This window comes from Panthera onca, chromosome C2 (genome assembly GCF_046562875.1).
Source record: "Panthera onca isolate mPanOnc1 chromosome C2, mPanOnc1 haplotype 2, whole genome shotgun sequence".
Lineage (NCBI taxonomy): Eukaryota > Metazoa > Chordata > Mammalia > Carnivora > Felidae > Panthera > Panthera onca.
The window spans coordinates 71,906,747-71,931,345 of record NC_138347.1 but is presented as its reverse complement, the minus strand read 5'-3'; the positions used below and the strand labels follow the sequence as shown (position 1 = coordinate 71,931,345).

General features: G+C 35.6%; 1 protein-coding gene across 2 annotated transcripts in view; it reads left to right on the top strand.

Annotated features, from left to right (window-relative positions):
• The window catches only part of UBXN7 (UBX domain protein 7), a 59,561-nt gene that overhangs the window by 20,446 nt on the left and 14,516 nt on the right, over window positions 1–24,599 (top strand). The window contains exons 3-8 of one of the 2 annotated variants that reach the window (XM_060639637.3): window positions 3,113–3,180; window positions 11,502–11,567; window positions 15,072–15,184; window positions 20,809–20,955; window positions 22,236–22,326; window positions 23,200–23,327. In XM_060639637.3, the coding sequence (XP_060495620.2) occupies window positions 3,113–3,180; window positions 11,502–11,567; window positions 15,072–15,184; window positions 20,809–20,955; window positions 22,236–22,326; window positions 23,200–23,327 (613 nt within the window). The remainder of the gene's footprint in view (window positions 1–3,112; window positions 3,181–11,501; window positions 11,568–15,071; window positions 15,185–20,808; window positions 20,956–22,235; window positions 22,327–23,199; window positions 23,328–24,599) is intronic. The other variant, XM_060639638.3, reaches the window with a different exon arrangement.

Below are 24,599 nucleotides of genomic sequence, written 5' to 3'. Positions count from 1 at the left end.
CGAAGTCGGACGCTTAACCGACTGAGCCACCCAGGCGCCCCAAATTAGAAGCATCTTTAACATATGGAACTGTAGTCTGTAGAGACTGAGAATTAATGGTGAACAGATTTGGATATTTTTTGCCCTTTACATTTGATACCAATGAGCATTTGAAATGAATACCTTATAGGCAAAATTCCAAGTCTTTGGAAGATACTAGGGATGAATGCTACTCGAGGAAAACCATTGATTTTTGAAACAAAATTATGCAGATCCTTAAATAAGACTTTAATACTTAGATTTCTTTATAACTCTTGGTGTTTACAACATGAGATACTAGACAAGAGGAATCCTCTAGGGATTCCTAGAGGGAATTCCCAAGGGAATAGACTAAAGACATGGATGGATATTATTTTTAAATTAGAGATAGATTTAAAAATCTAAATAACATTCAAGACAGAGTTGCCTCTAGCTCCAGATTCTAGACTAATAATTGTTTCCACATGAAGAGTGAACTTTAGGGATCATTATTAATACTTAATAAAGTTTTTTCCTAGCAGTGTTGGCCATGTATTTCAGATGTTGATATCCCATTCTCCCCCAACATAGCTCAGATTTTTCATGGAAATCAATATGAAAACATGATTAGTTTACAGAAACTTGAGTAACAGGTATTCACAGCTCATTTGGGGGAATATAACTTCTCATTATACAAAACATGTTTTCTTAAATGTGTTTAAAAATAGTTTTGATATGGGGCGCTTGGCTGGCTCAGTCAATAGAGCATGCAGCTCTTGATCTCAAGGCCATGAGTTCAAGCCCCACAGTGGGCATGGAGCCTACCTAAAAAAAATTAATTTATTAATTAAAAATAAAAATAAAACTAGTTTTGATAGATGAATGTCTTTTCCTACTGAATTACATTATAATTTGACTTAGATTATTTGTATTGCTAATTGATTAACACTTGATAATGGCTTCTAATTCCTAAACTATAATTTTCACTCTTTACAGTTTACCTTTTTCTGTTCCATTCTTTCATTTTGTTAGGTAGCTAGCAATCTTGGAACAGATACCCTCAAACATGTAGTAACCAAGTTTTCTTGTATAGGGACTACTACTTAATCCATCCCCTAATTGATGGATTTCATCAGATTTAAGGTTTGTTTTCTGAGTAATTGTTTTCTCTCTTAGATTGAGATAATTTTATTTATGCTGTAAAATGATAGCAATCATGGAAAGATTTATTTAGGTAAAAGAGGTCTTCTAAATTCTTAATTTTCTTAAGATAATAGATTAATTCTCTTTGATGAAAGAGGGTTAATAGAGCTTCCTCTTCCTCTTATAGATGCATTGTCTATTACTTCAGATGATTTAAATTTTTTGTGTGAGCAGTGACTGATACACATAACATAATTTTGAATTGCCCTTTATCCATCATTTGGCTTATTGTATTTGTCCAGCCAGTTGTTCTTTTTGTTGTTGTTGGATGTTTTTGTTGACAAATGAGTATTCATAGTTTATTTCATAAAGTATGTTTTAGAGTTCCAGTTCTTTGATATCAAAAGCAGGGCCTTAAGCTCAGTTACTTCTATTAGAAACACCTGAATGAAAAACATAGGCCTAACTTAAATTAACATCGTAAATAGGACAATAATAAATTGGGAATTCACTTTTCCTTGCTGTGAAAATAATAAGTAGAGATTAATATTTGAGTTTAGGGGCGCCTGGGTGGCTCAGTCAGTTGAGCATCCGACTTCGGCTCAGGTCACGATCTCACTGTGAGTTCGAGCCCCGTGTTGGGCTCTGTGCTGACAGCTCAGAGCCTGGAGCCTGTTTCAGATTCTGTGTCTCCCTCTCTCTCTGCCCTTCACCCATTCATGCTGGCTCTCTGTCTCTCTCTCTGTCTCTGTCTCTCTCTCTCTCTCTCTCTCTCTGTCAAGAATAAATAAACATTAAAAAAAAATTAAAAAAACTTGAGTTTGAACTATAAAATAGTTAAATATATTTAAAGGAGTATACACCATTTTTACAGTGTTTCTAAATGAATAGTTTTTACTGGAAGAGATAGGTTATTAGTAAACTCTTTGGAGATAAACGTTGAAGAGTTTATAGGCCTTTAAAAGATTAATAATTTTTCTGTGCTCTATGTATTAGAGTCTACTTAATAAATAATCCAAGGTAATACCTATGTTAACCATCTTTATAGCTAGCATAAAATTCACTGCTTGTTTATATAGCTTATTTTAATATATCTGTGTGATGTATTGTTTGATGCAGTAGTAATGTAATACTGCTTTTATTACGCCTATATTTTTCCATTAGTTTAAAAAAAATGTTTATTTATTTTGAGAGCATGTGTGTTCAATTGGGCAGGGGAAGGGCAGAGAGAGGAGGGGAGAAAGAATCCCAAGCAGGCTCTGTACTGTCAGTGCAGAGCCCAGTGTGGGCTTGGTGTCATGAACCATGAGATCATTACCTGAGCTAAAATCAAGAGTTGTATGCTTAATCACCTCAGCCACCCAGGTGCCCCTCCATTAATTTTTTTGTCTGATTTTCTGTTTTGTTTTTGGTAAACTCCCTTTTTTTTTTTTTTTCTGAAAAGAATCTAGGGTAAAGACCTTGGGAGGAAAGGGGAAAAAATTTTTTTTTCTGTTTGTTTTCTTTTTTATTTTTACATTTATTTTTTAAGTTTATTATTTATTTTTGAGGGGGGGGAGGGAGAGAGAGAGGGCGCATGACCGAGAGAGGGGGCAGAGAGAGAGAGGGAGAGAGAGAATCCCGAGTAGGCCCTGCGCTGCCAGCACAGAGCCCGATGCGGGGCTCGAACTCACAAATCGTGAGATCGTGACCTGAGCCAAAATCAAGAGTCAAGACACTTAACTGACTGGGCCACCCGGACACCCTTGTTCTCTTTTTTTAGAAATCATTTGAGCCATCTATGCCAGGTACTTTATTCTAGTTGACCTCTGTATGGAAACCATCTAGCAGTAATTTAACACCATGGTTCCTAAAAGTCACTAAGTTTGATGTTCATGTTACTTGTTAATTTGAATGCATTCACAATAGTTATAGAGAGAACATGTAGCAGAAAACAGTTTTCCTTTTGATATTTTCCTACTTCTTTTGATAGAGAAGAAGTTCGTGCCCCAATTCCTCAAAAACAGGAAATATTGGTGGAACCAGAACCTTTGTTTGGTGGTAAGTTCACCTTTTTTTCCTTAGTTTGTTGGACTCTGTTGTTATCTTTAGAGTTTTAATAAAGCTATCAAAAGATATGAAGGCTTACTCAGAGATTATTACTTCAAGTGTAGAGTCAATTCTTATCTTATAATTCTGTACTCCCTCCAGCAAAATTGCGTAGTTGTCTCCAAGGAGAGAACCAGATTAAAAAGTTGATATTTGTTGTGGAAGGCCAAAAAGAGGAAAATTAGCAAAAAGAACTACTACCTTGTAATGGAACAAATCTATCATTTAAAGACTCCGAGTATTTTTTGTTTTGGGGGGCACTTACTTGACTGCCATATCCATCTTTACTCTTTCTTAATTTCCAGAAGCGCTTTTCCTGTTTTGAAAGGAGAAAGTAATACCTTATCCATGCAAAAAATTGTGATATCAATCTGGGTGCATATAGAGACTATAGAAAATGGTACATTTAATTAGAATTAAAGAAAATTTATAGTTTTAGATTAATAAACACTTTTGCATGCCAAATATTTTAGGTATTAATAGGTATATTAAAAAATAGAAAACAAAGTTATAATCTGGGCAGGCAAAGTCATAGAAATGTATATTGTACATATTGAGAACAGTGATGCAGAGAAATAGACCTATATAAAGTTTTGTAGGTAAACTAGAATAAAGGAGAAGAAATAAATAAGAAAAGGAGGAACAAAATGATATAAACCATATGTTTTGATTTGAAAAAACACCTTAGTTGGAGTTTTTTTTAAAGCAATCTTTGACTTGGCAGCTTTGGAGTTTACTGTAGTAAGAAATAACAATGTACTGTCTAGATTCAGAAATAAAGATGGGAGGAAGAAAACTGTAAGAACTGAATATTGAAGTATAATATGGGCTTTCTGGACTTTGATTCAGCCAGTCATTGTGCTGTTAATATACCAGAAGTAATAAAATATTGTTCATGATTTTTTTCATATAAATGTTATGAATGGATTTTGGAATTGAGGGGGTGATGCCCTTGGAAGCTTTATCGTTTCTTTATTGCAAGGAATAAGGCAGGATTTCTGAGTGGGGTAGACTACAGGAAATAAATTTCTGTGCTGTTTTACCATTGTAGAGAGGCCAAAGAGTTCCATTTGGAACCATTTCCTTCTTTTCCCTCAGGTTTGATACACAGCAAACAGGGGATGAGAATGACTATATAGTTAGGAAGTTAGTCCTAACTTTCATATTAGACCTTATTAACTTGATAAAGGTCTTTGGAGTACTGTTTTCTTCTTATGACAGTATTGATTTCAAGTGTGGTCTGGGTGTGTGTGAGGTCAAAATTATTTTCATAAGTTATTTGCCTTTTTTACATTATTGACATTTGGACTGATGGTTCAAAAGCAATGATGAATCAAACTGCTGCATCTTAATTGAAACAGGACAGTGGCACCAAACTGTAAAGTCTTCACTGCTATATACTCACAATAAAAATTAAAAAGAACTCCTATTTTATTTAATAATAAATAAAGCAGTACTGCTTGATGAAGCAGTATAAATTAATTTCATTAAATCTTGATCCCTGAGTATACATTTTTTTAAACCACTCTGTTTTATGAAATAGGGTATGCATAAAGCACTTCTGCATACTGAAAAGTACTGTGATTACTTTAAGGAAAAGCACTTGTATAGTTGTTTGAGTTGTGAGCTAAACTAGCTGCTTCTGTCATGGAACATTATTTTTACTTGAAAAATTCCTGACAAACTATGGTGATTTAGACTTCAGCATTTGGCAGACATTTTCTTGAATGTGAATAAAAGCCTATTACTGCTTTAAGACAAACAACTGACATTATTTGTTACCAGTTATTTAAAAAAAAAAAAAAAAGAGCTTTCAGGCAGAAATTAGGATTTTAGCAAGTTGATATCCATAATTATGAGCTTGATAGCTTCCCAATACTTAAAAGCTTTCTGATAAGAGTAGTGGTGGCCTTAACAGATGGTGATTTTTAAATTATTATTGTATAATGAAATGCTTGGTGTTTGGAATGTTTGCATAACTCAGTAAACAAATGTTTTCTTTTTCTTTTTCTTTTTTTGGTGCAAAAAGGATGGTTTTAATAAAGCACAGGGACAGGACCCATGGGCAGAAAGAGCTGTGACGAATATATTCAAATGACCAGTATACCATATTACAAAATTGTGCATGGGTAAAAGATCTATTCAGACAGTAAGATGGATTGCATAAAAGTTATCTATTGATGTATAACAAATTGCTCCAAAATTTAGTTTCCTGAAACAACAAACATTTGTTATCTCACAGTTTCTATGGTCCAGGAATCCAAAAGTGACTTAGCTGGGTGTCTTTGGTTAGACTTTCTCACAGGGTGTAATCAAGGTGTCAGCCAGAGCTATAATCATCTCAGAGCTTGAATAGAGGAGGATCTCCTAAGCTTACTCATGTGGCTGTTGGTTGGCTGGAGACATCAGTTCCTTACCACAGAGCAAATGAGAGAGCAATAAAAGGCAGCCCATTATAGAAGCCACCATCTTTTTGTAATCTAATCTTAGAAGTGACCTCCCATCACATCACCTCTGCCACATTCTATTTCATCCTGCCCATATTCAAGATATTCACACACAGGTTATGAATATCAAAGATTGGGATAATTGGAGGCCATCCTAGAGACTGCTTACCACATAGACCAGTGGATTTTATTGCAACAGATAATGAAAAGTTCATTGATAAGATTTTAGATTCCATGCTGCAACTAACCTTTAAGAAGCTACCACTAGTTGAGTATCAAAGGAGAATATTCACAATGATCTTAAAACACTATTAAAATACTCCTCCCCTTACAACTATGTATCTGTGTTAGGTTGAATTTTAATTTTTTTCATTTATTTGAACTTTGAGAATAACAACAGATAGAATGCAGAAGTGGATCTGAAAATCCAGATATCTTCTCTTAAGTCAGTTGTTAATAAGGATTTGTGAAATGTGTGCAGTGCCACTCTTCTTACTAAATATTTATTCTCTACCTGTCCCACTCCCCTATTCTATGAAGCTCCTCTTGAATCTTTTATTAGCTTTTTATAGCTTAGCCTCTTTGACCTCAGTGACCAGCACTCCTGGTATGTGGGCAGTAGAGTGAGAATACAAAGGACTGATGTTTGCTGTATAGCAGATGGTTTGGAAGAGTCAGGAAACCACATATGGAAGAGGCAAGTGGGAGTATGGGCATGCCTTTTTTATTGTGCTTTGCAGATACTGTCTTTTTTTTTTTTTTTTTTTTTTTTAAAATAAATGAATGGTTTGTGGTAACCCTGTGTTGAACAAGTCTATCAGTGCCATTTTACCAACAGCATTTGCTCACTTCGTGTCTCTGTGTTATATATTGGTAATTCTTGCAATATTTCAAACATTTTCATTGTTATATTTGTCATGGTGATCTTTGTACTATTGTAATTGTTTTGGGGCACCACAAACCATACCCTTATGAGTTGGTGGACTTGGTTGATACAGTGATTCACCAACCAGCCATTCCCTTGTCTCTCCCTCTTCTTGGGCCTTTCTATTCCCTGAAACACAGCAATATTGGAATTAGGCCAATTAATAACCCTACAATGTCCTTTAAGTGTTCAAGTGAAAGGAAAAGTCATATATCTCTTACTTTAAATCAGAAGTCAGAAATGATTAAGCTGTGTGAGGAAGGCATATTGAAAGCTGAGATAGGCCGAAAGCTAGGCCTCCTATTCCAGTTAGCCTAGTTGCGAATGGAAAGGAAAAAAAAAATTTTTTAAGTTTGTTTATTTCTTTTGAGAGAGAGCGTTTGTGGGGGGTGGTGGGGCAGGGGGCAGAGAGAGAGGGAGAGAGAGAATCCCAAGAGGCTCCACGCTGTCGATTCAGAGCCAGATGCAGGGCTCAAACTTACAAACAGATCATGACCTGAGCTGAAATCAAGTCAGAACCTTAACCAAGTGAGCCACCCAGGCACCCTGCAATGGAAAAAATTTTGAAAGAAATGAGAAGTGCTACTCCATTGAACACACAAATTATACAAAAGGGAAATAACTTATTGCTGATATGGAGAAAGTTTTAGTGTCAGGATCAAAGATCAAACGAGCTACAACATTCCCTTAAGCCAAAGTGTAATCCAGAGCAAGCCCTAACTCTACAGTTCTATGAAGGCCGAGAGGTGAAGAAGCTACAGAAGAAAAATATGAAGCTAGCGGAGGTTGGTTCATGACGTTTAAGGGAAAAAGCCATCCCCATAACATAAAAATGCAAAGGGAAACAGCAAGTGCTGATGTTGAAGCTATAGCAAGTTATCCAGAAGATCTAGTTTGGATAATTAGTGAAGGTGGCTACACTAAGCAACAGGTTTTCAGTGTTGACAAAACAGCCTTCTGTTGGAAGAAGATGCTATCTAGGGCTTCCATAGCTAGAGAGGAGAAGTCAGTGCTTCAGATCTTCAAAGGAGAGTCTGGCTCTGTTGTTTGGGGCTATTGTAGCTGGTGACTTGTTGCAACCAATGCTCCTTTACCATTCTGAAAATCCTAAGGCCCTTAAGCATTATGCTAAATCTGCTCTGCCTGAGCTCTGTAAATGGAACAACAAAGCCTAGATGACAGCACATCTGTTTGCAACGTGGTTTACCAAATATTTAACCGCACTGTTGAGACCTCAGAAAAAGATTCTTTTCAAAATATGACTGCTCAGTGACAACACACCTGGTCATCTAAGAGCTCTGATGGTAATGTCCAATAAGATTAATGTTGTCTTCTTGCTTGCTAACACACATCCATTCTGCAGCCCATGGATTAAGGAGTGATTTTTACTTTCAAGTCTTACTATTAAAAAAATGAATCCCATAAGGCCATAGACAGTCATTCTTCTGATAGATCTGGGCAATGTAAATTGAAAACCTCGTAGGAAGGATTTACCTTTCTAGATGCCATTAAGAACATTCATGATTCATAGAAAGTGGTCACAATAACATTAACAAGAATTTGGAAGCAGTTAATTCCAACCCCTCATAGACGACTTTGGGACTTCAAGACTTGAGTGGAGGAAGTGACTGCGGATGCGGTAGAAATAGCAAGAGAACTAGAATTAGAATAGAAGTAGAACTAGAATTAGAATTAGAATTAGAAGTAGAGCCTGAAGATGTAAATGAATTGCTGCAATCTCTTGATAAAACTTGAATGGATGAGGAGTTGCTTCTTAGGGATGAGCAAAGGAAATGGTTTCTTGAGATGGAAGCTACTCCTGGTGAAGATGCTGTGAAGATTGTTGAGATGATAACAAAGGATTTAGGATATTACATAAACTTAGTTGATAAAGCAGTAGCAGGGTTTGAGAGGATTGACTCCAGTTCTTAAAAATTTATTTATTTATTTAAAGAATCTCTGCACCCAATATGGGGTTCAAACGCACAACCTCAATCAGGATCAAGAGTTGCACACTCCACTGACTGAGCCAGCCAGGCGCCCCTTGATTGAGTCCCAATTTTGAAAGAAGTTCATCTCAAATGTTGTCAAAATTGGATGCTGCAGAGAAATCATTTGTGAAAATAAGAGTCAATTTATGCAGCAGACTTTATTATCTTAAGAAGTTGTCACAGCCACCCCAACTTCAGCAACCACTGTAATCACTCACAGCCATCAACATAGATTCAAGACCTTTCACCAGCAAAAAAAATTTACAGCTTGCTGAAAGCTCCAACAATGGTTAACAGTTTTTAGCAATACATTTTTTAAAATTTTATTTTAGAGAGGGTGCCATTGGGGTAGAGGGGCAGAGGGAAAGAGAATCCTAAGCAGGCTCCATGCCTAGCACAGAGCCCAATGTAGGGCTAGATCCCATGGCCCTGGGACTGTGACCTGAGCTGAAATCAAGAGTTGAACACCTAACTGACTGAGTCACCCAGGTGCCCCAACAAGTAAAATGTTTCAAATTAATGTGTACATTTTTAAAGACAGTGCTATTGCACACGTAATGGACTACAGTATACAGTTGTTCCTTGAACAGCTCAAGGGTTAAGGGAGCAGACTCCCAAGCAGTTGAAAATACGCATATAACTGTTGACTCTCCCCAAAACTTCACTAATAGCCTGCGGTTGACCAGAAGCCTTACCAATAACATAAACAGTTGATTAACACATATTTGGTATGTTATATATATCATATACTGTTTTCTTAACAAAAAAGTAAGCTGGAGAAAAAATGTTATTAAAAAATCATAAGAAAAATTTTTCTGTATTTGTTGAAAAATATCCGCATATAAGAGCCTTGTAGTTCAATTCTGTATTATTCTATGGTCCACTTTAGTGTAAACATAAATTTTGTATGCACTGGGAAACTCAAAAATTCATTTGACTCGTTTTAATGTGATATTTGCTTTATTGTGGTGGTCTGAAACCAAACTTACATTATCTCTGAGGTATGTCTATAATAATGATCCTAGTACTAGAGGTGTGTTGTGTGTGGACTGAGGAGAGGTTCTTCGGTTTTTGGGTTTTGTTTTTGTTTTTTAGAGAGAGAGAGGGTGACCAGAGGAGAGGGCAGGAGGGGGAGGAGAGAGAGAATCGTAACTAGACACCACGTTCAGTGCAGAGCCCAATGCAGGGCTCAATCTCGTAACATTGAGATCATGACCTGAGCCGAAACCAAGAATTTGACACTTAACTGACTGAGCCACCCAGGCGCCCCTTTTATTTTTTTTTCTGGGGACAGATTCTAGGTTAGACTTAGCATAAATGAGGAGGAAACAAATAGGAGCAGATAACGAGCGCAAGAAATCAAAGGGGTTGGGTTCAAGGCTAGCAAAAGAGGAAGTAGGAGACATCAGGTGCCTAACAGAAACGGGCTAAAATGGGAAGAGAGTGGGTATGTGTGTGTGAAATAGTGTAGAATATTGAGTGGCCTGCCTTTGGCAGTTTTAAAAGTAGAAGAAAACTATCTTTTATATGCTACCTCCCCAATCAGAATATGCTCTTTTTAGGCAGCCATTCTATGCCTTATCCTTTGATACCCTTACTTTCTTAATTGTTATGGTTAAAAAGTATCTGATAATGAGTTTTAAGAAGGCATTATTTGACAGGCCATATTATTTTTGCCAGAAACATACATTTGAAATAGGAACTCTTGATTAAAAATAGTTCCAAGATTGAATAACATTCCTTGCTGCTTGAAGGGAGGAGAAAATACTGCAGTATTTAAATTTTAAAATTTTTGGTTAAAACAAATTCAATATAAATAAAATCCAATACAGAACTAAAACATGGAAGTTTCTTTCTCCTTTTCTTAATCACATCTCTTTTCCTAGAAATAATATTGTGATTTTTTAACATAAATACACAAAAGTACATAAATTATATACAGACAAATAATACTTTAAACAAAAACGAGTTTTTAAAATATATGGTTCTGCATTTTGCTTTTTTATTCCATTGCTCTTAGAAAGAATTATATAATGACATACACAGACTTTTGGGAAAGATGCTTTGACATGGGTGGAGGACTTTTATACTTTGTATCTAACCTCACTGCTCAATTTATCATTTATTAACGCAAAGCATTGTTCTGTTTACATGCTGGCCAAGCATGCCATAAGTCAATTTAATAATTGTTACCCATATTTTAAGAATTGTTAAGTGTCCTTGTTTACTATATATAAATGATCTGGTTTATTGTAATGCACATACATGATCTGGCAAATTATTTGAACATATGCATATAGGAAGATAACATTTTTATTATTGCTTTCTAAACTTCATCTATAAAATACTTAAGGATTGGGTAATAGACACTAGACTGAGTATCAGAAGACCTTGGTTCTGTTCACTTTCCTCTCATTAAACCACTGTGTAACTGGAAAAAAAAATTTTTTTCCAAAATTAAAAATGTTTTTGGTGTTTATAATTCTGTGAATCCACTCACTAAGAATATCTAATATTAGGGATTAGAAGTTAGGTACTTAAATGTCAACTAAAGGGTAGTCCGATTCCTTAGGCTAACCTAAATTAGATATTTGCAGCACGTATATAGCTTCATCACCAGGGGGAGTCCTCCTCAAAATCTTCTTTCTTCCTGTCTTTTACATAAGTTTGGTTAAGTCTCTTAACTGGGCCTTAATTTTCTTATTTGTAAAACAAAATGGTTGGGCTGAAGATGGTTGAGTTTTTGTGTATGAATGACTTAAAGGTTTTAAGATATTTTATTTTTTGAAGAGGACACCTTTATAAATCTATGAGTGTTTTAAAGCAAGATGTACAGATAAGGAAGTTTTTAGAGTTGTTTCAAAATAAAGGTTTAAATTTCTGTATCAACTCTATTTTTTTCCCCTAAAGCTCCTAAAAGACGACGGCCTGCACGTTCAATATTTGATGGTTTCCGAGATTTTCAAACTGAAACTAGTAGGTATCTTGGGCCAGTTTATTATCTCTCTCTTCCTCCTTCTTCTCTCTTCTGTCCTCTCCCCTCACTCTCCCACATAGAAAACCACAAGTTGGAAAAGCACCTATACACTCTGCTACAAGTCAAGATCCTGGTTTGTTTTATATAGGTGTTTTTTTTTTTTTTTTAAAGGAAAAAGATGATTAATCAAAGGAGTCACCTTATTTTATTATTTATTTTTTAAATTATTTTAGAGAGAGTGTGTGTGAATTGGGGAGGGGGCGGGGGGGTGCAGAGAGAGAGAGAGAGAGAAGGGAGGGAGGAAGGGAGAGAGAGGGGGGGAGAGAGAATATCTTAAGCAGCCTCCATGCTTAGCACAGAGCCTAACATGGGCCTTGATCTCACGATCCTGGATCATGACCTAAAATCAAGAGCTGGACACTTAACTGACTGAGCCACCCAGGCACCCCACGAATCACCTTAAATTTTTAAAAAATATTTTTATTTTATCTTATTATTATTATTACTATTTTATTTTATTTATTTTTATTTATTTTTTTATTATTACTATTTTCTAAAATAGTAATAATATTATAATAGAGATAATAGAGAGATATAATAGAGATAATATATAGAGATATAATAGAGATAATAGAGAGATATATATAGAGAGAGATAATATAGATATCTATAGACCTAGAGATATATCTATATCTATAGTATCTATATCTATATTATATATATATAATATAGATATTATCTATAGATAATATATAGAGATATAATATAATATAGAGAGAGATATAATAGAGAGAATAATCTCTAGAGAGAGAGCATGGGAGGGGCAGAGAACGAGAGCATCCCAAGCGTGTTTTGCATTGAGCACAGAGCCTGACTTGGGGCTCAATTTCATGACTGTGAGATCATGACCTGAGCTGAAATCAAGAGTTGGATGCTCAACTGACTAAGCCACCCAGATATCCCAGGAATCACCTTATTTTATTTTATTATTTCATTTCAGTTTTATTTATTATATATTTATTTATTATGTTTATTTTTTATTTATTTTGAGAGAGAGATAGCAAGTAGGGGAGGGGCAGAGAAAGCAAGAGATAGAATTCCAAGCAGGCTCTGTGCTGCCAGCTAGCAGCATGGGGCTTAAACTCACAAACTGTGAGAACATGACCTGAGACAAAATCAGGAGTTGGACGCCCAACTGACTCAGCCACCCAGGCGCCCCTGAAATACCTTATTTTAAAAGGAAATTGTGAATTCAGTCTGTGATTGTTACTAACTTCCCCTTGAGCTGAACTGTTACAAATGCTAACCTAACTGATGATAGAATAATAAGAGTGATGGAGAAATGTAAGAAATCTGGTAATTTACAAAGTTAATCAGCTTTTGAACGAGCACTTAAATGTTGACTATAATAAAAGAAAAAGGTGGTTTCCCCCAAGGTCTTGATATCTCACCTCACATCAGTCATAATGGATAGTACCAAATAGGCAAGAAATAAGAAGTGTTGGCAAAGATGTGGAGAATAGGGAACCCTTGTGCACTGTTGATGAGATTGTAGATTGGTGCAGCATATGGAAAAAAATATGGAGGTTCTCAAAAAATTAAAAATAGCAATACCATTTGACTCAGTAATTCTAATTCTTGGTATTTATTCTAAGAAAACAAGAAATATGCACCCCTTCGTTTATTGCAACGTTATTTTCAGTAGCCAAGATATGGAAGCGACGTAAGTGCCCATCAATAGATGAATGGGTAGAGAAGATACGGTATTACCAATGGAATATTACTCAGGCACAAAAAAGAATGAAACTGGGGCACCTGGGTGGCTCAGTTGGGCATCCAGCTTCAACTCAGGTCATGATCTCACGGTTTGTGAGTTCCAGCCCTGTGGTGGGCTCTGTGCTGACAGCTCAGAGCCTGGAGCCTGCTTCAGATTCTGTGTCTCCCTCTCTCTCTGCCCCTCCCCCACTCATGCTCTGTCTCTCTCCTTCAAAAATAAATGAACGTTAAAAAAAAAAAAAAAAACCTTGCCATTCATAGCAACATGTATGGACCTTGAGGATATTATGCTAAGTGAAATAAGTCAAAGAAAGACAACTACCATATGATTTCACTTACGTGTGGAATCTAAAAAAAAAAACATGAACAAACAAGCAAAAAGAGACTCCTGCATGCAGAGAATAAATTGGTAGTTGCCAAAGGGGAATGGGAGGATAGGTGAAATAAATGAAGAGGATTAAGAGATACAGGGGCGCCTGGGTGGCTTAGTCCATTAAGTGTCTGACTCTTGATTTCGGCTCAGGCCATGATCCCAGGGTCGTGAGATCAAGCTTCATGTCAGGCTGTGCTGGGCGTGGAGCCTACTTAAGATTCTCCATCTCCCTCTTCTCCCTTCCTCCCCAACCCACTGCTTGCATTCATGCATGTGGGTGTGCTCTCTCACTTGTTTGCTCTCTCTCAGAAAAGTCACGGTGATGAAAACTACAACATTGAGAATATAGTCAGTTAATACTGTAATAATTTGTATGGTGACAAAGGTAACTACACTTACAGTGATAAGCATTTTGTAATGTATATAATTGTTGAATCAGTGTTACACACCTTAAAGTAAAAGAATATTATGTGTCAACTATATTTCAACTTAAAACAATAATTGAATAATTGGCCAAAAAAAAAAAAAAATCCCGATAGCTGTCAGTTTAAAGGAATGACCATAATGAAAATGGATTATTGTGGTGTATTGAAAAACAGAACAGGAAAAAGCCACACCACCCAAAGCAGCCACTATTAACATTTTGGCTATAATTTTTTGGAATAGGTTTATATCTTTCTGTGGAGTTAAGTCAGAATGAGATTCTTGGCCTTATTCTTTTAGAGGATTTAGTACTGATTTAGCAATGGAATCTTAAAAGGAAAGTTGTTTAGAGAATATGTGAAAAACTATTAGACCATGCTTGATTTTGTAGTTGATTTATAATGAGCTCACTGAAGCACAGATAGGGCTTGTAACTTTGGAGAGAGTTGAAGGGGAACCCAGACTAACTCTGGTCATCAGGGAAGCCCGTGCACTTCCAGCAGAAGGTGACAACAGGTGGTGGTGTTCTCTTACTGTCAGAATCTTTGAAGATTGGGAATGTAGCTAGAAACGGCAGATACATTAGGATCATTGAACTGGATAAATGGAGATGGAGTTTTCTCCTCTGCTAAACTTGGTTTGGAATATGAAAAGGAAATATTTTCATTGTGTGACTCTACTATAATTTTCAGCTTTTATCCTTCCTTACATTTGGATTGAGAGCACCAGCTAAGTCTTAAGACTCCCTCCCCACCTTGCTTTGTTTTGGGGTTTGTTTGTTTTTAGAATCAGCATTAGATATTTGCACTTGCATTTGGGGTCAGGCATGTTGTTCAGTAATTCTTGCAGTTGATGCATGTTTTTTATATTTCTAGATGCACGGCTTTTATTTTCTGGCTAACTGAAATTTCCTTATCCTCCTGTGCTGCAGTTCGGCAAGAACAGGAATTAAGAAATGGAGGAGCAATAGATAAGAAACTGACTACCCTTGCAGATCTTTTCCGGCCACCCATTGATTTGATGCATAAAGGCAGCTTTGAAACAGTAAGTTGTTGGAAATTTTAAGCCTTAGGTATGAATCCTTTTGCATTTTCAATGCCATTTTTTTCTTTCTAAGAACAAAAAAGTTTCCAGCATATAGAGAATCGGCATCTTAATAAGTATGACACAAGTGTGAGATACCTAAAAGTTTACATGATTTATATTTATGCCAGCAGTAAATGAGATGATTTGATAAAAATCCTTTTATTACCCTTGTGTGGTATCACTTTAGAATCTTTGCCATTTTGGTAGCTTTTGAAAAAAATCTTAATGTGTTTTAGTTTGTGTGTATCTTTGATTAGTACTGAGACTAGTGTGCCTGTGTTTATTGGCCATTTGTGAATTTTAGGTATCTTTTGCCCATATTTCTATGGGAATCTTATTATATTTTAAAAGAGTATCTATGTAGTTGCAGAATATATTCTCCCTCAGTTCTTGGTTTTAATTTGGCTAACGCCAAAGAAAAACTTTCCAGAGCAGGTTTATTTGATTGTCTGGTAAATTATAAGCTTAATGAGGGCAGGGGTAACATGTTTCTTTTTATTTTGGTAATCATTGAGACCCAGTTTATGGTATTTTATAGAAACATAGTATTTGTTAAACAAATGAGTTTAGTTAGGATTTTAAATATCCTTCTCTTGAAGTGTTCAAACAGCTGCTTTTGTGTGTTGACTAGCATGTTAATGCTCTTTTGAATCAGAATAGCATTTCCATAGATGTAAATCACTTAAATTTTAGGTAAGTCTTATCTGTTAGGATAAAGTGGGTCAAACAATAATCACAAAAATGAAGTTTGTAGCTACATATTTGGAAGTGAGTTATGCTTGATTTTTTAAAAAGATTTTGTACTTTGACATATTCGTATAGTGGCCTAAATGAAATACTCAGGATTAAAAATTTAACTGTAAGCCCATTCTTCAGTTTTAATTTTCTGAATTGTAAAATCTCAGAGTGTTTGGCTGCAAGTAACAGAAAATCCAAATGATGGTGATTTGACCAAACAAGCATTTCTTTTTGTCGTGTAAAGAAGACTAGAGTTGATTGAGGGAGTTTTTGGTGTTCATTAGTCAGCTCAAAGATGTTTTCTTTCTTTGCCTTGTGATCTTAATATGGTAGCTGTGTATCCTCTCTACTGTTCTGGTGATAATTCAGCCATTGAGAGAATAGCAGCAATATAAAAGGCAAAAAGGACTTGAGTTTGTTTTGCCATGTTTCCCATTTTTAGTAGCTTCTGAGTTGCTCAGGGCTGAATGAAATAACTCTGAGTTTGATTTCGTTTGATCACTTTGGGCTCATAATAGCAGTTACTTTGATGCTTGTTCGTTGAGGGAAAATGTGAATCTTGTTTGATCTTGTCCTCTGAAGTTTGATTCACTTTTAAGTTATTATATGACCTGTTTTTCTTTGTATTTCATGACCTATATTATTCGCAGCAATCTTATCTTTTATTTATTGATAATATTAAGCTTTATTGTTTACAAGTCTTTAAATGATATAAACACTCCCACAAAAGGTAGGCATTTAATTATGGCTAGTGGTAAATCCATTAGTTTTATAAAAATTAGGGAGGTAATATACAAAATTAAGTCACTGAAGATTAAGGAGGTGAATGTTAAAAATTAGAGGGACACTGGCTGCTCAGGCAAAAGCCATAGGTTTGGGAACCATTTTAGATGTAGATTTGAGCTACAGTTTTACAGGTTTAGAAACTGGACTTTCTTAGTGGAACTAGAGGTAGAGTATGTTCAAGTGTTCTGGTTCATGCTAACCAAATGAGAAACGGATTAATTCACTTGTTCACTCAGTAACTATTTATCAAAGCCTTCTATTACAAGGTCTTGTTCTAGGTAATGGGGATTATATTTGTTGGGATAAAGATTTGACGGCATATGAGAGAGACCAGGAAGAAAAAAAACAGCTTAAAACAAGATAGAAGTCCAGATTGTTAGTGGTTCTGCTATATAAAGTTATTAGGAGTGGAGTTTTTTTTCTGCATTTCACTGTTGTTTCCTAGGTCTTGCTTGCTTCTGTTCATATGATTCAAGATAGCTCACCACCTTGTTTGCTTTCCAGCCAGCATGAAGGGGGGGACGGGGCACACTTTTTCCCTTGAAAGGCACAACCTAAAAGTTGTACATTTCACTTCTGTTCACATCCCATTAAACAGAACTCAACAACATAGCCACACATAGCTGTAAGAGACACTAGGAAATCCAGATGCTTAGCAAAAATTGGAGGCTCTGTTACTAAGAGGGAGAAGGGGAAAATGGGTATTTGGTACCTATACGCAGTTTCTGCCATAGGGAGATAGTGATAAACAAGCTCTACAGAGTTCTTGCCATCAAAGAGTTTATAATCTAGGGGGAGAAACAGACTATAAACAAATAAAAAACATAATATATAACATATATTTAGTGTATATATATATATATTTTATATGTATGTTTGGTATGTATATATATATAGAGAGAGAGGCAGAAGGGGAGGGAGAGAGGAAGAAAAATTTCAGGTTATAATAGTTGCTGGGAGAAAGAAAAATAGAATAAGGGAAGGAGAGAGGGCTATTTTTTTTTTTAATGTTTATTTTTGAGGGAGTACGTGTGCATGCGTGCACACAAGAGAGGGGCAGGGAGAGAGAATCCCGAGCAGGCTCTGCACTGTCAGTGCCTGGGTGGCTCAATTGATTAAGTGTCTTAACTCCTGATTTTGGCTCAGGCCCTGATCTGACAATTCACAGGATCAAGCCCTGCATTGGGCTCTGCTCTGACCATGCATGCGGAGCCTGCTTGGGATTCTCTCTCTCTCTCTCTCTCTCTCTCTCTCTCTCTCTCTCTCTCTCTCTCTCTCCCCCCAAATAAATAAGTAAACTTTTTTTTTTTTTTAAAGGTACAAGTGTGCTTAATGGAAATTAAAAGCAAGATTGATTTCATAAATTTCACATATGTCTATAATTGTGATAGAACTATTTTAGATAGTAAGATCAGGGAAGATTATGAAAGGATAAGATTTGATAGAAATCTGAATAGAGTGAAGGACTATGAATCATAGGAATGTCCAAGGGAAGAGCAGACAAAATAGTTAAGTGTAAAGGTACTGATATTGGAAATATCTAGGCCTATTTCTGATACAGCCAAGAAAACCCGTGTAGCTGGAACTGAGTGAGCATAGCCCTTAGGATGAATGATCTGACCTGGGCAACAGAACATTTCTTAGGTTTTCTTATTTCTCCACTAGCCCATAAGTTCCATGAACACAGGGACTTTGTTTTATTTACTGTTCCACAGTGCCTGGGAGAGTTTCTGGTACATGGTTGGCCCTCATTAAATCTGTGTTAAATGATTGAATGGCATAATCTGGAGTACATCGTACAGAAAGAGTCAGAACAATTTCCCTGATATTCCTTAATGCATATTTGTTAAAGTTGCCATTCAGCTACACGTGCACCTAGTCCTAATTACTAAGAGTAATTTCAAAAGTACTTGCTATAAATGTGAATAAAAATAATTAACATTTCCATAAAAAAGTACTGTGTATATTCCTTCTTAGTGTTATATATATATATATATATATATATATATATATATATATATATATAATTTCCTCTATATCTTTGTTTTTCATACTTTCCTGATCTGTCTGGGACTGAGAGAGAGGTTAGTCTTTACTGTTTCTGCCTTGTCATAATAAATCCCATCACATACCTATTTGGTGTAGCCATATTTACCCTTTTGTCTCCCTGTAATGGCTTTTAAATATTGACTCAGAACAGCCTAATAGATTCCAAGAGGGAAGATCATCATTGTCCCATGGTCCACTTACACCTCTAGCCCTTGACTCATATAATTTGTATACTAAGTGAGATTGTGTTAAGACTCTCTTATAGTTAGTCCAGATGTTGCTTTGCATGAAATTTGTATCTTCTGTGTTCCTTCCTTCTAGCAGTAGTTTCTTAATAGATCTTCAGATGTTTTGGCTGATACAAGGTTTTGCCCCATGTAAGCTTCAAGAAAGCAGGGGTTTTTGTGTTTTGGTAACTACTATACCCACCATCCATAACTGTACCTGAAACATAGTAGATACTCAAATACTTGGTGAATGAATGAATCTGAACTAATGAAAGCATGAATGTGAATGAATGAATTTTTGAAAAATAGAAATCAAATGAATTCATCATTTTTAAACTCTGAGCTTTTTAAAATTTATTTTTGAGACAGAGCGCACGAGCTGGGGAGGGACAGAGAGAGAGAGAGGGAGGCAGAGGATCCAAAGCGGGCTCTGCACTGACAGCAGAGAGCCTGACGTGGGCTCAAACCCATGAACCATGCTGTGATGACCTGACCTGAGATCAGATGCTTAACCGACTGAGCCACCCAGGCTCCCCTGGACTTTTATTATTTTTGACGTTACACATTTTTTTCCTTGTCAAGTGCTGTAGTCGAGGCAGATGTAAATTTACCTTGTGTGTTAATTTTTTCTTTATTCTCAAATAGTTTTTCTTCCATTAAAACAGTATAATTACTTACTACTCATTTATGAAATCTGTATGCATGCTATAGGTAAGGAAGTAAGTGGGGCACTACTATGTCCTAGGAGCAAGGAGTTATTATATTTATATACTTTAAGCCTTTGAATACAGCTTCCTGACTCAAATACATGGATAATTCTTTTTAGAACTTGGGTTTTCACTTGTGGAATCAGTAGTGAATATTAGAAAATGATTTTCTCTGGGGGATTCATACAAAACAATAGGATAATAGTATTTTCAAGATTGCATAAACCTTAAAACAGAAGATATTCTTAGTTTTGCATTTTATGATACTTTCAAAATGTTATGTTTTTCAATTGTTATTAATCTGAGTTAATTGATTCTTAAGATTTTCCCATGTCAAATTGATTAGGAAAAGAATATTGTTCCAGGACAAAATTATTCAAAACTATGGCTTTCATTTCACTTCCTGTGCAGAGGTTTGAGGTAGCATTTGCTCATTTGCTTTTGTGCCATTCTTTTCCTGTTCATCAACATTTCTTAGGTCTTTGTGATAATGAGGAACTGTGAGGCAAAAAGTACATACTCAAGATTGATATTTGTATTATACATTGGGGAGTCTTGGAGATCATTCTGAAATAGTCTGTGATCCTGTGATCTCATTTTTGAAACCCATTCTTAGGAATAGTAACCCCAAGAGAAGAAACCCTCAACAGCTTTTACTGAAATGTCTAGGGTAGTTCTATAAAATAGCAATAGACACATACTGCTTACATTTGTTTAAAAGGAGAGACATTTGTGGATAGGGATTGGAAGAGATGGTATGATAGAATTACATGATTTTTTGACCTAGTTTGTGGAATCTTTTTTAGGTAAAGATGTTTAATGTACAAAAAAATCTAGCCGTTAGAATAATAACAGTGTATAAATGAAAAGCAGTTCATTTAAATTTGAAAAATGCTTGAAAATGAACCTTATAATTACATACATATACTCAAATTAATGTATAGATACTGAAAACTCTAGATGTCATATTTGAGAAAAAATTTTGTATATAAGAGGACAGCTTCTGAATTCTGAAACATATCAGTTACCAAATGGAAAGTGTTTCTGACAAATGTTATATAACTTTACTCTACAGGCCAAAGAGTGCGGCCAGATGCAAAATAAGTGGCTAATGATAAACATTCAAAATGTACAAGACTTTGCATGCCAGTGCCTCAACCGTGACGTGTGGAGCAATGAAGCTGTGAAGAATATTATCCGGGAACATTTCATTTTCTGGCAGGTGAGGAGAATTAATCAAAATTTTTGTAGTATTTTACTATTGTAGTATGAGATGTTGGGGAGGAGGCAGTAGGTTATAAAATGGGAAAAAAATTAACAGTTAAATTGTGATATATGAAAAAGTAAAACTACCCATAATGGCTGAAGTAGTAAGGACAAGTGAAAATAAGGTCAGCAATGAAGAACTCCTAAGGGAAGGAGGAAAAAGAACCAACCCATGTAAGCCATGTAGTATTTATATCTCAGAAGAGTTGATATATTTCAATAGAATGTACAACTATACTATTCAACAGAAATATAATGTGAGCTACATAAGTAATTTTTCCAGTAGCCACATTTAAAAAGGTCAAAAGAAATAAGTGGAATTAATTTTAATATATTTTTATAAAGTCACATTCTCTCATATAAAACTAATATTAAAATATGAAGTGGTGTTGTTTGTTTGTTTTTTGGTGTTAAGTCTTTAAGATCTGGTGTGTATTTTATATTTAACCGGTATCTGACTAGCCACATTTCAAGTGCTTCAATACCACATGTTCTAGTGGCTACTATAATTGACAGTACTGATATAGAAGTTCTTGAAGTAATGGAAAAACATTTGACCAAGGCCTAGATTTTAGCTTGAGTTTGATACTCCCATCTGTGTGTCCTTACATTTATCACTTAGGGTCTTACTGGTTCTAGTTTCTTTTTATATAAATGATCCAAGCTAAGGTTAGATGATCTTGCTCTGGTTTTTTATTTTATGAAAAATAAATTGAAAATAAAAACTTCTGAATGAACTTAATTCTTTTCCCAATGCAAGATATGCTATTGATTTGCCTGTTCTCATGTGTTATAGGCCCCTAAATTCAACATGATTTTTCTGAATAGTAACCTTTTATTCAGCACTTGTTGATTATCTCTTTGCCTAGCATTATGCCAGGCACTTGAACCATGTAATATATAGTACATTGTGATTTATTAAGATGTATATGGTTGAAAGTCAGGAATGACATGGATGGACAGATAACAACAGGAAGGGCAATACCTCTTCTGAACTGGGAAGAGAGAAAGAACAGAGTGATATGTTTATACAAGTTTCCAGAGGCATTGAAGGCAGGAAGTTGAGGGAGTTCACATCAGATGACTTTAATTATCTAAGACAGGAGTGAAAATCTAACATATACCAACATATACCAACCATATATCTAACAAAGGCGTATTTGGATAATTAATTGCTGTTGGTATATTTAACAAAGATATAGTTGACACTTTTTTTTAATATCAATGACTTAACAGGTTTATCACGACAGTGAAGAAGGTCAGAGATACATACAGTTTTATAAGCTAGGGGATTTCCCCTATGTTTCTATCTTGGATCCACGGACAGGTAAGATTTATGTCAGCTTACAGCCTTTAACTTATTTCTCTTTCACTTATCTAAATAATTGACCTTTAATATTTGACTTGGATCCAGTTTCAGAATTATTTGGTTTTTTTTATGTTTATTTATTTATTTTGAGAGAGAGAGAGTGAGAGCATGAGCAGGGGAGGGGCAGAGAGAGAGAGAATCCCAAGTGGGCTCTGCACTGTAGTGCAGAGCCCTACACAGGGCTCTATATCTGGACTGTGAGATCATGGCCTGAGCCGAAATCAGGAGTCTATGCTTAACCGACTGAGCCGCCCATGCATCCCGAAAATTATTTGTAATACTTTAGATGAAGGGTTTTTGTTCATGTCCTTGAGAAATATTTAAATATCTATGAAGTATATATTTAGGAGTCTGTTTCTGGTAACTTTGGGAGATGGTAGTATTTTTATATTTTTGTATAGTTTTGTCCTTTGAAAGAATAACTTTTTCTTTCTTGTTATTTTATAAGGAATCTCCTTTGGTTTTCTATCATTAAAATATTAAGATTGTTCAGTGGCTGTTGTAATCCCATCAGAGAAGCAGAGGGTAGAGTTAGTTTTATTATTAATTTGAGTTTCATACAGATACTGCTTTGTCTGAACCTCTTCCTAAATAGCAGTTAATGATATCAGCAGGTAAAGTAGCTGCCCTGTCATGATGGCCAGGAATCTCTTAAGATTGATTATAATTAATGTATCCTCTAGTTTATGAACATACTATGTAACTTAGGCTGGTGAGGGGTGGAGTGTGTTCCCAGTAATTTAATTATGCATATACCAAAAGAAATATTTAATGAGAGAATATTTGGAAAGAGTATTGATTTTATTATATACCCTGGTTTTTAATTTTTAGGTCAGAAGCTAGTAGAGTGGCACCAATTAGATGTATCTTCTTTCTTGGACCAAGTGACAGGATTTCTGGGTGAACATGGGCAACTGGATGGACTTTCTAGCAGTCCCCCCAAAAAATGTGCCCGTTCAGTAAGTATGACTGAGAAGTGGTGATGGGCAGTTAAGTGTAATTGCATATAAATATCTTGTGAAAAATGTTTGAGTAAAGGTAATAATGTAAAAGTTTAAAGTTTGTGGCTGCACATATTAGATACCCTCCTTATATTTTGATAATTTCCCACATAGGTGTTCTATCTTCTCAGTGAGATTATAAGATTCATATTCCTAGTCTCCTTTGCAGTTAGGGTAAGGGCATGTGACCGGAGACCTGGATTTAGAAATAAACAGTGTGAATGTGTACCGGTAGGTAGGAGAACTGATAACGGCAAGCCTGGTGACAGAGGAATCCACTTCTTCAGGGGTAGCATGTCAGGCATTTGGTATCCAAGTCTAAGCAGCAGTAGAAATGGTATTTTTCCTAGACAGCTTTCATAGTGTAGCTGGACATTAGTACTGGTTATATAGCTTTGGGGTCTGGCTCCCTGGCCCACCCAGAGATTATTTCTGTACTTAATTTCTATAATATGCTATTATGGGGCAGACCTGTTTGATAATTAAAGTCAAGATTGGTGGTGAGTAAGAGACCTTCAGAGATAATGGGACTCTCATTTGGTGGTAGGAGCTATTTGGGTTTGATGGCAGTGAGAATAAAATTAGTTTTAGAGGATATGACTTTAGCAGTCCATATAATGCAGTTATGAAACTGTTCCTTAAGTTTATCACCTAGAATAAAGTACACAGGCACAGAATGGTATGCATGCTTGCCAAGGAGTGGTATAGAATTCTTTTTTTCCCCGTAGAGAATTTTTATTGAGGTAGTTACAGTAGTACAAAACTAAAACATTGATTCAACTTTTTTTGTTTGTTTTTTTCATTATTCTGAGAAGTTTGGCTAAGGTAGAATTCTTTTTTAAGGCAAAAAAACCCCAAAGAGTCTTTATAATTGCCCTAAGAGAGTTTCTTATCTTTTGCAGTCATACCTAAGGCTGATATTTTCAAAAACCAGAGCTTGAGCTTGTGAGTTGCTGAATTACAACAACATAAATTAACAACTTCACCAGGTCTCTTATGAAAAGTAAGACGTTTAGTGGGAAAGAATGGGACCATAACATTGGACAAATACATAGGGATGATTTGGGTGACCAGTACCTCAGACCCCACTTCTGATACAATTCTATGAATGTTACAAATATTGATCAACTGTGTGCAAGAGAAACACCAACAGATAATGACTTAAACAAAGAAGACATCTACTTTGTTCAACTTAAACAAAGAAGACATCTACTTTGTTCAACAAGAAGT